The 11,925-nt window shown below is 43.9% G+C and overlaps 1 protein-coding gene across 2 annotated transcripts in view; it reads right to left on the bottom strand.

Moving 5' to 3' along the window:
* The window catches only part of MTMR4 (myotubularin related protein 4), a 29,621-nt gene that overhangs the window by 2,298 nt on the left and 15,398 nt on the right, over positions 1-11,925 (bottom strand). For both annotated transcript variants that reach the window (XM_056126655.1, XM_056126654.1), the window contains exons 15-17: positions 3,125-4,520; positions 1,244-1,354; positions 213-301 (exon numbers count right to left, since the gene is read on the bottom strand). In XM_056126655.1, the coding sequence (XP_055982630.1) occupies positions 213-301; positions 1,244-1,354; positions 3,125-4,520 (1,596 nt within the window). The remainder of the gene's footprint in view (positions 1-212; positions 302-1,243; positions 1,355-3,124; positions 4,521-11,925) is intronic.

The following is an 11,925-nucleotide window of genomic DNA, read 5'->3' as shown; positions in this document are numbered from 1 at the left end:
GAGGTCAGAAGTTCATCATAAATGGAAGAGTTCAGTATTAATCCAATTGTAGATATCATACTGAGAATAACTGTCTAAAAGGCATTACACAAACAGAAAAGCTAGAAGAAAAATATAAAGATGTCTCCATTTTCATATTAATTTAGCGCACTTAAAGGGACCTCCCAATTTTATGAGCCATGTCAAATCATTTTATAAAACATCTACCTCACCTGCAATGGTGTCTTCGTTTAGCCAACCAAAATTCACAGTCACAGTTATAGCAATGTGATGCCATATGGTCTGGAACCCATCGAGTCACCTAAAAGAAGGTACAAAAAAAAAAATTCCAGGTCCTTGGAGCTACAGAGATAGTGCAATAGACTGAAGCACAAGGAGATCCTGGTTCAGGCCCATGTTCAGGCCCTGATTCTCTGAGCACCACAGAGAACAACCCAGGCACTGAGTGGGGAGCAGGTCCCAACACTATCAGGCGTACCCCCCCTCCCCAATTTTAGGTTCTTATCAACAAGTGGAAGAGCAATTTTTCAACAAGAAAAACACCCCAAAGAGAATAGCAAGGCTTTTTTTTTTTTTTTTTTGCAGGGGAGTGGGGGTTTAGGCTACACTTGGCAGTGCTCAGGGATCACTCCTGGCAACACTCGGTGCCAGGGATCATATAAGGCACACACAAAACAAGTCCCTTAACCTCTATACTATTTCTCCAGCTCAAGGTCTGTTTTGTTTTGGTTGGGGGGGGGGGGCTTGAAGGTGGGGGGATATGAGTGGGGAGGTCGTGGCGGCACTAGTTGGACCATGCCTGGTGATGCTCAGGGGACCATACAGAATGCTGGGGACCAAATCTGGGTTAGCCACATGCAAGGCAAACACATTACCCACTGAACTACTACCTCTTCAGCCCCATCAAGGTCTGTCTTTTCTTTTTTTTTGGTCACACCCAGCGCTGCACACAGGGGTTACTGTTACTCCTTACTCCTGGCTCATGCACTCAGGAATTACTCCTGGCAGTGCTCGGGGACCATATGGGATGCTGGGGATCGAACCCGGATCGGCCACATGCAAGGTAAACGCCCTACCCACTGTGCTATCACTCCAGTTCCAAGAACTGTCTTTTTAAGTTGCTTACTACTTTCCTACAAAGACATTCATCTGGAGAGAGCTCAGTCTACTACATATCACTCATCTCTAAGAAAAAAACTCACTGGCTCATGTAAGTACCTATTATATACTTGCATAAACATACCTCAGTCTCTTTCTTATCTACAGGTTCCCAGCTTGCTTCTGAAAGGCAGTCTTCACTATGATCAGAGCCAAAATCTTCTGTATCGCTGCCATCTGACTCCTTCAAACACGTCTGAAAAAAGGGCAGATATCAATATCATCATTGGTAATGTTTATTATTTACTATATGTCAGGCACTGTTCTAATATACTAGAGGCATGAACTTATTTCCCTCTAACAATCTTATGATGCATACATTTACAACCCCTACTGACAAATAACAAAACTGAACCACAGAGATAATTAAGAGCTGACAAGTAGTACACTGAATTTAGAACTACAATGTGTGAAAAGAATATTTCTCATTGCATTCTAGACCAGGCGCTTGCAAATGACAGCCCAAATTGATCCCTGTTGCCTATTTCTGTAAATCAAGTTTTCTTGCAGGGCAGAAATATTCAATTATTTACATGCCATCAATGGCTGTTTTTGTGCATAGCAGAGCCAAGTCATTACAACAGAGACAAAGCCCAAATACTACCTGTTCAAATACTATACTAATAGTATAGCCCAAATACTATATTAAACAAAGCTGCTGACTCCTAGACCATCACCCTCAACAGTGAACAGCTGTTAGCCCAAACCCTCTCACCAGCTAGTGGTGTGGACAACAGGTGACAGAGACTCTCTCAAGGGTTGGAATAGATTCCTAGATGTATGAGGAGACTATGAGTAAGAATTTGGCTCCTGGGCTCCCCAAGGAGTTCACTGCTAGAGCTCGAGAACTCCCAACAAAGAGATCCTAGATCAGTGGTCTTCACCAGTCACTCGTGCAGAAAGGCCTTTCTGGTCTATCACCCTTGGCGTGAGTGCCGGTCTTAAAGTGAGGTGTGGCTCTATAGGTAAGAAAAGGTTGAATGCTGCCAGAGACGGTTCTCATCATCTCTTAACTGTCCTAACAAGTCTTCCAACATAGGTTTCAATGTTGGAAGTGTGTCATCCAATAGTACTAGAGTACTATTTTTTCTTTTTTTTTTGGGGGGGGGGGGGCGGGGCGCGATACTGTGGTCTCAGAGCTTACTCTTGGTTCTGTGGTCAGAGATCATTCCTGGTGCAGTCAAGGGACCATACACGGTGCTGGGTATTAAACCTGGGTCAGCCATGTGCAAGGCAAACAAATATACCCACTACATTACTGCTCTGGCCCCTACAGTAATGTCCTTAAAATATAAATCTGATCATGTTGTTCACTGGTCAAAAGTGTACTGCCTTGAGAACAAAGAGATAGTCAGTGGGCTAAGCACATACAGAGCACGTGTGTGGCCCTGGAATGCCTGGGTTCAATCTTCCTTCCCTGAGCACCTCTAGGAATGACCACCCAGCAGAGAGCTGGGGGCCAGAATTCTTCTAATCCCTGTCCCCTTTCACTGCTCTATCACCTTCCCTAGCACTAACCACTTCTCTCCCTCATGGTCCAGCCTAAGTGGACCTATACATGCACACCTGCACACTCCCCTCCCTTACCTTTTGTTCAAGACGTACCACTAGAGTACCAACCGCTCCAGTGCTCCTGTCACAGTACTTCCATCTCACTGACTACCTAGCTAGATACCATGGATTATTCAGTACTCGGCTCAAGTAGCATCTTTTCAGCACAGCCTTTCCTGACCTTTCCCTCTAGCCTGATGTTTCTTACATCAAAGCACTTAAGGACATCATTCTAACTGTTTAACTCATCTCTCCCAAAAGGCTTGAATTCCTTGAAAGCACAGATGATGGCCTTTGTCTCATCCTGGAGCCTAACCATCAGAATCAGTGGAACACAGTATCAGTGAGTGAATAATGAATGAACAGAAGGATGGATGGACAGAATAAATGAACGACTGGACAGAAAAATACTTACAAAATCATCCTCATAGTCCATGGGGGGCTCTGCCGGAGGGGCACAGCAGTGCCGGATATCCAGTCTCATCTGAAGCTCTCGCACCTGTCGACGTAGCTGCTCCACCTCTTGCTTATACCCTGCTTCAATTTGCCGTAATCTGTGCTGGATCACATCCGTGGGGAAGGGGAGTCCATCATCATCCAAGTAGAGAGGAGGCACAGGAGAAGGGCAGCTCAGTGCAACAGGCTTTGTGCTGGAGACCTGCTTTGGGTTACTGGACAACCACATCCGGTTGTTTTTGCCTCCTGGACCAGTACAGTGCCCACTGGAATGACTAGGGCAGACAGGTGACTTCACACCTTCTCTCTGAGCCCACTGGCCCCCAAAGCAGGGCCCTGGTGCACGCATCTGCTTACTGCTCAACCTCTTGCTACAACAGCCATAGGACAGCAGTCGCCGAGGGGTGGTCTCTCCACTTGGAAATGAAGTCACCATTCCTTGGAAGCTGTCCCAGTTGGACCCTAAAAAAGAGAACTCACTGATCTGGCTCTGAGAAATTGGCTTTCGGATCAATTCCAATGGCACTTTCCCCAAACAAGGATTTTCCAGTAAGTGCCCATTCCTAGTTGTCCCTCTTTTGCCAGTGTCTTCCTCCCTGTGACTCATGTCTTGCATGGAGCTAGGCTGTTCCTGACGGGAGATATTTGCCACAGAACCCGAGGGATGTTGGATGAGGACATCAGTGCTTGGATCTGCAGGAATTTGGCAGGGAGCACTTGGTGGTGGGTTGCAAAGGGTACCCAGATTTTGATCCGGAACACAACTGGAGGGCATGCCCGGCACAGAGTCTAATTTGGCCTGTTGGGAAGTGCCTGTAAGGGAGTCCTGGGCAGATTCAGGAAAATCACGAATCCCCTCATACTTGGAAACATCTTTAGGGAGCGCTCCAACAGCTTCATTCTCAGGACAAAGCTCTGGTGGTGGTTCTGTGCCATCTAAAGTCCTACCCAGCTCATCCTGAGCAGAAGAGTCTGGGGCTGGCGTCAAAGTCTCTCCCAGGTCTTTGATTTCAATATCTGAGGTGTTGCTCTTCACTTCCTGGGGCTCTGTAGTATTAAGCAGTTTGTAACTTGAACAACTTTTGTGACTCTTGAAAGGTTTACTGCTCAAGTAGTCTTTCTGGTTGCTGGGCAGAGAGGGAGAAAGACCCATTTCTCCGATAGTCTGCTGAGGACCTGCTCCAGGTTCCACAAAGGATGTCTCTGACCCCTCAGGATTGCTGTGCCAGGGTTCCAGGCCTACACGGGCCTCCTGACAATGGTTGTTCAGGTTAGGATCACTAGATGTACGAGTGAGGGGGCTGCTTGTGTCACAAGCAGAAAGAAGATCATCCATCGATCTGGTTTTAGGCAATCTGGAATGAGAAGCACAAAACCTCTAGGTCAGGGAATTAGTGCCACCTCCAATAGATAGAATTAGAATAATCAAAGTAAATACATAAGAAAGAATGACATTTAGGTTTAAAAATAACCAATGGTCAGGGCTGGAGCAATAGCACAGCGGGTAGGGCGTTTGCCTTGCACGCGACCAACCCAGGTTCGATTCCTAGCATCCCATATGGTCCCCTGAGCACCGCCTAATTCCTGAGTGCAGAGCCAGGAGTAACCCTTGTGCATCACCGGGTGTGACCCAAAAAGAAAAAAAAAAAAAGAAGAAGAAGAAAGAATCAATGGTCACAGGGAAAAAAAAAAGAATAAAAATCTTCTCTACAGAGAAGGGTAGAACAAGCCTTCTGTTCTTAAGAACCCATCTTTGTTGTCAGCTTTCCTCAATCCTTATCCTATACAATCTCCCTGGGCAATCTCAACCATTGACATAGTTTCAACTAACTTCTATGTGCCAATGACCCTTCTAAATACCATTCCAGCCAGGAATATACTATGAAACTTCCCCTGGTATATACCAAATGGTTAGAAAAAATCTTTAGGAATGATTATCCAGATTTTTATTGTGTTGGTTTTGGGGCCCAGGATGGAACTCAGGGCCTCATCCATGCAAAGTATGGATTCTAGCACTGAGATTATCCTTGGCTGCCTTGTTTTTTTATTGCAGCTCACCAGTCCCTAAAGTACTGAAAGATTTAGAAAAACTTTCCGGGAAACAGTATAGACTAACTGAGTTCTTATATTCAGATGTCCTAGTCAGTCCAGCCCACATAACAAACACAGACTTGCAATATAGTTACTACAATTACTTTTGTATTATGTGTTTTGTTATTTATTTTTAATTAATGGGGCTTTTTAAAAAAAATTTTATTGGTGAATCACAGTGAGGTACAGTTACAGACTTTCACACTTTCATGCCTGTGTTTCAGTCATACAATGATCAAGTACACATTCCTCCACCAGTGCCCATTTTCCACCACCAATGGTTCCAGCATCCCTCCCACCACCCCCACCCTGTCCCCTCCACCCTACCCCACACCTCCTGTGTCAGGGCATTCCCTTTTGCTCTCTCTCCTTTTGGGTGTTGTGGTTCGCAACAGAGGTACTAAGTGGCCATCATGTTCAGTCTATAGTCTACTTTCAGCACACATCTCCCATCCCGAGTGGCCCCTTCTAACACCCTTTACTTGGTGATCAATGGGGCATTTTTTTCAATCTCTCCCCCCACCATTCCCACCTCAAAAGTCAGGATGGGGCCACACCTGATGATTATCAAACATAAGGCCAGTGGCTGGAACAGTGTGAGGGGGAAGGAGAGGGGGTCTTGGGGACCTCCAAGGATATACCCAGTGATCTCTGGAAGCACTGTGGTGCCAGGAACCTAGGCAGAGCCCTAACTCCCGTACTATCTCCTCAGACCATTTGTGTTTTTTAAAAAATGTTTGTATTCGATCTTATTTTATTCTCTATTGTGTTTGGCAGACAGTAGCAAGCAAGGGTTAGGATTAGTCTCTGAAGTCAACAGGGTTTAAATCTCTACCTGGCAACTTTTTTTTTTGGTTTAGTCTGGTTTCGGGACCACACCCAACAGTGCTTAGGGGCTATTCCTGGCTTTTCACTCAGAAATCACTCCTGGCAGGCTCGGGGGATCATATGGGATGCTGGGAATCAAACCTAGGTCGCTTCAGGCAAGGCAAAGGTCCTCCCTGCTGTACTATCTCTCCAGCCACTGCATGGCAGCTTTTTAGCTTTTTTTTTTTCTTCTCCTGTTTTACTTTTTATTAAGGCAACATTCCAACATACAAAAGAAGTGAATGAGTCTGAAGGACTTCCACATTCTTACTACCGAGATTCAGTAAGACCAACCATCTGCCTTTCTCCATAGCTGATTGCTGTGTGCATCCAAGGCTGTTATATGCAATTAATACGATAATGAGGCGACAATATGCTTGATCTGAGGGATTCAGGACAAAGGCAAATAAAACACGATTAGGTAGGGTGGTCAGGGGAGACTATACAGAGAAGGCAGGATATGCTCTGGGAATAGAAGAATATTGACCTTTGATGGGATAAAAGGAGAGGGTAGAGCATTTTCTACACACGAAAAGGTAGAACAAAATTCACAAGGAAACTACTATTAAATTACTACTAGCAAACTACTTCCTTATGACTTTTACACCATTTATTCCTCCAAATCACCAACTGCCCATCTTGAACTGCCTCCAGTGTACATCCTTTTTGCTGACACCAAATATTTCAATTCCAATTGTTTGTATCTCCTCTTTCTCCCTGAACTATCTCTACAGGTGCTACAAATGACCTCCTGCTTTAGTAAGTTCAAAGACCTATGACCTTCTATCCTCCAACATTCAATTGCTTCCACAGGTGGCTAATAACTTCTTGAAAATGCATCTGAATATAATCCTTTCTCTTTTCCAAAGATTCTTCCCCTCCTATCTGAATTATGACCACAATGTCTGTACTTCCAACTACACTATTTACTGACTAGTTCTCTAAAAATCTCTAGGTCATAATTACATTCTTCAATGATTTAATGTTGACAACTGAATCAAAATTAGCAGTACAATGTTTAAAACCATAACGAACCATCCTGTATTTATATTTCTCAAATTAGCCTCTCCCCAACCCTCTCTTTCTCTCTTTTTTAAAATTTATCTCCCATAGGGGATGGAGCAATAGCACAGAGGGTAGGGTTTTTGCCTTGCACACAGCCGACCTTGGTTTGATTCCCAGCATCCCGTATGGTCCCCTGAGCACCGGCAGGAATAATTCCTGAGTGCATGAACAACGAGTAACTCCTGTGCATCGTCGGGTGTGACCCAAAAAGCAAATAAATAAATAAATATAAATAAAGTCCTGTTAAAATGTTTAAAAGAAAAAATTATCTCCCATAAATCCAATGCCTTTAAACTCTCTCTCCATCAACCTTGTTACCAAGCCTACAGCTACCTTTACTTCATTTTTTTTTTTAAGTATTTACTAAAACAACTACCAAATACCTAGAAACACAAAAATAACACGGTCAGGGCTAGTGTACCACAGACAAGATGCTTGCCTTGCACACAGCCAACTTGAATTCGATCCTCCCTGCACCCCATATGGTTCCCCAAGCACTGCAAAGAGTAATCCCTGAGCACCTCTGGGTGAGTGTGACACAAAAACAAAAATCAAAGACAAGGAAACATCTTTTGAGTAAATAGTCATCAAACAATCCTTTCCCTCTCGTTTTCTCAAAGAGCTCTAAACTACACACATTCTTTTTTTTTTTTTTTTTGGTGGGGAAGGGTGTTAGGGGTTCTTCTAGTTCTGCACTTAGGGACTATCACTCCTGGCAAGCCTGGGAGAACATAGATGGTGCCAAGGACTTAACCCAGATCCGCCACATGCAAGGCTGTACTATCTGCTGTACTATCACACTATGGTCCACCACACCCAGTCTTACTGCATAAATATGTTGTAAGACCTAACGCTGACTTAGGGCTTAGGTTTTACTATACAGCTTTTAGAAAATATCTTCAGGGGTTGGGTCAATAGCACAGCGGGTACAGTGTTTGCCTTGCACGCGGCCGACCCGGGTTCAATTCCCAACATCCCATATGGTCCCCCTGAGCACTCAGTAATTCCTGAGTGCAGAGCCAGAGATAACCCCTGTGCATTGCCGGATATAACCCCAAAACTAAAAAATAATAAAAGTATCTTCAGTATGATTAGTATCTCCTATTCCTTTGGTACAGCCCTAAGACGTAATACAATACTAGGAAAGTTATAGATATTAAAGAAACATTTACTGATTTGAAAATCAGATACTGATTTAAGGCAATAATTATTAAATGAGCCCTAGAACTTACTGTGACTCTGATAAAACATCATGGCCTTCTCTTTCTCAAAAAGTAAACTTAAGAATCTATGCCCAAATTTTGCAGTTTGGAGACAGAAAAATCACAATATCCCTAAGAGTCTATCCATGGCATTGACAACAATGGTTCAACTCCAAAGACCCTAAAATCACTAATTTAGAGGCAAGGGCTGTTTGGTATCCTTTTATAATACTCAACCAATAATGTGAATTTTTACTTTAGCTTTAAAAATCTGCCAAGTTCCACCCTCCTCCCTCTGGAAAGAAAGATGGCGGCCACATGGGAGCCTTGTGGACAGCAGGCATGAGCCGGGGGTGTGGGGGCGACTAAAACCTCATGGGAAGTGGGGGCGTTCCGGTCTGTCCTTCACGTCCTACCGAGGTCACCAGTTGCTCCCCGCGAGCGGCTCTCCAGCACGGCCACAGACCCAAAAGCACAAGGACTTAATGCAGAACCTGGCAGCTTGGAGCAGAAAAGTGAAAGGACTATGCGTTAATCCAGGCCATCAGGTCTGTCCGGAGGGGAAAGGGTGTTGCCCCAGTCGCCTTCTCCTCTCTGGAAAGAAAGATGGCAGCCGCATGGGAGCCCTGTGGACAGCAGGTATGAGCCGGGGGACTGGGGGCGACTAAAACCTCATGGGAAGGGGGGCGTTTCGGTCCGCCCTTCACGCCCTACCGAGGCCAACAGTTGCCCCCCACTAGCGGCTCTCCAGCACGGCCACGTCTCCAGAGCACAGAAACCAATTTCTTAACTATCTGACTTTCAGTAGAAATACTTCCAGGGTCAATAAGTAAAATAGCAGAAATCCAAAACCAACATATAATTCTTGAACCCAGCTGTAGAAAGCAAATCACTTCACAATGCTTTTTCAGCATGTCTGATTTGGGGGGGGGGGGGGGGGTTTAAACTCTAAATAATAGTGGTGAATCTTTTATTGAAACAATGAATCTAATCAAAGCAGATAGAGTGTTAACTAGAATTCATCTGCCCCACAGGGACTGGGAGGGGTGGGGGGTGGAGTTTTATTGGGGTTCTTCATGGTAAAAAATAAGTTTTGGTAAAGGGAAATGTGTTTGATATTTGCATGACTGAGACCTAAACCTGAAAGCTTTGTAACCTTTCCCAGGGTGATTCAATAAATAAATTTAAAAAAAAAAATCTGCCAAGTTTGGGAGCTGGGGAGGCGGGGCAGAAAGATAGCAGACAGATAGTACAGCAGGCAAGGTGCTTGTCTTGTATGTGGCCAACCTGGATTCAACCTATGTCCCTTGAGCCCTACCTTAAGTGATCCCTGAGCACAGAGCCAGGAAAATAGCCCTGAACCCAGTCAGATATGGTCCAAAAATCCAAAACAAATAACAAAATCTGCAGGAGCTGGAGCCATAGTACAGAAGTTAAGATGATTGCCTTACAATGCCAGTTCAATCCCCTAAGCACGACATGTGGTCCCCCAAGCACTGCCAAGAGTAAACTCTCAGTACACAGTCAGGAACAGGCCCTGAACACTGTAAGGTGTTACCTCACAATCATAAATAAATGAAAATCTTCTGCCAATAAGCAAAGATCAAAACTTGAAATGCATATAACCTTTGTATCTAGCATATTCATTTCTAAGACTACAACTGGCAGAAATGTTGTCATGCTGAGATATACATTTAAGGCAACGACTGTACACTTGGAAAATGTTTAATGATACTGCATGTGTATTTTACTACAATTTAAAAAATTTACACACATAAGGATATTAATTAAATCACTCCCTATAATGTAAAGCATGGCCCCCTTAGCACTGCAGGTGACAGCCCTGGTGGCCCCCAGCACCACTTAGGAGGACCCCCAAAGAAACAAAAAAGTGAAGTCAAAGTCCAGTGGCTAGAAACAGCTCAAAAGGCTAACTGCATGTTTTGCACAAAGGAGGCCAAAGTACCTGTACCACATGATAGCCAAACACTAACCCTTCAAGCTGGGAGAAGCCCCAGAGCACCTCCAGGTATGGCCCTAAAATCAAAAACACCACAATGTTTTTGCAGACAGAATGCAAAATACTAATTATTATGTATTTTTTAACTTTCTGGAATTTTAAATTATTGTCTTGTATTTTTTTTATAATGTAGGAGTACTGCTATTTATTCAGCCATTGATTAAGCTGATTGAATTGAGCATGAACTCCACTTTGTATTGTATTTTATTTATTATTTATTTATTTATTTATTTTGCTTTTTGGGTCACACCCGGCGAAGCACAGGGGTTCCTCCTGGCTCTGCATTCAGGAATTACCCCTGGTGCTACTCAGGGGAACATATGGGATGCTGGGAATCGAGCCACGTGCAAGGCAAACGCCCTACCCGCTGTGCTATTGCTCCAGCCCCCGTATTGTATTTTAAAAATTATTTTTATTTTCTATTATTCTAGTCTCTACTGGAGAGATAGTACAAGGGTTGAGGTACTTGCTTGAAAGCAGCTGACCTCACTTCAATCCCCAGCACCACATATAGTCCCTTGAGCACCACCAGTATGATCCCTGAGCACAGAACCAGGAGTAAGCCCTAAATATTGCCAGGAAAGACCCAAAACAAAAGAACAAAAAATTATTTCTATATGACACGGTAAGAGCATCTGTGCTTAGGGGGATTCATTTATTTATTTAAGATTTTAATTTTTTAATTTATGGTTTTGGGGCAACATCTGACAGTGTTTGGGGGTTATTCCTGCCTGTGTACTGAGTGTTCACTCCTGGCAGTGTTTGGGGAACCACAGTGATGCTGAGGATTGAACTGGCATCAGCCGCATGCAAGACAAGTATCTTAATTTTAATTATATAAAAAGGAACTTAGGGGCTGGAGCGATAGCACAGCGGGTAGGGTGTTTGCCTTGCACGCAGCCGACCTGGGTTCGATTCCCAGCATCCCTTGGTCCCCCGAGCACCACCAGGAGTAATTCCTGAGTGCATGAGCCAGGAATAACTCCTGTGTATCGCTGGGTATGACCCCCCCAAAAAAAAGCAATAAATAAATAAATAAAATAAAAAGGAACTTAAATAACATATATTGCTCTTGTAGTTATTGAAGTTGTGTGTGTGTGTGTGTGTGTGTGTGTGTGTGTGTGTGTGTGTGTGTGTTGTTCAGTGCTTATTTTTAGCTTTCCTCAAGAAATTACTACTGGTGGTGCTCAGGGGACAACATAGATATATTCATAACCCTCCAATCTTCAAATGTTTTAAAGGGGTTCTTGTGATGCAGGAAGAAAAAGAATCAGCAAAAAGAATCATACCACACTTACCACTTACGACCTTGAACAAGTTACTTAACCTCTTTTGTCTTCTGTAAAACCAAGGTAATCACAATAACTAATTTATAACAATTTTGAGGTAACATAGAGGATAGCTTTTATTTTTCTATCTCCTTTTAAATTTTGGCCTTTTCCTAGGGTAAAAGCCAGGCCTGCTGTGGGAACTGTTTCTGTGATGCCTCTGGAAACCAGTGGTGGTCAGAGTGCA

Source organism: Sorex fumeus, unplaced genomic scaffold (genome assembly GCF_029834395.1).
Source record: "Sorex fumeus unplaced genomic scaffold, SorFum_2.1 ptg000063l, whole genome shotgun sequence".
Taxonomy (NCBI): Eukaryota; Metazoa; Chordata; class Mammalia; order Eulipotyphla; family Soricidae; genus Sorex; species Sorex fumeus.
Note: the sequence above shows the minus strand (reverse complement) of the source record. Positions and strands in the feature narration are given on the sequence as shown.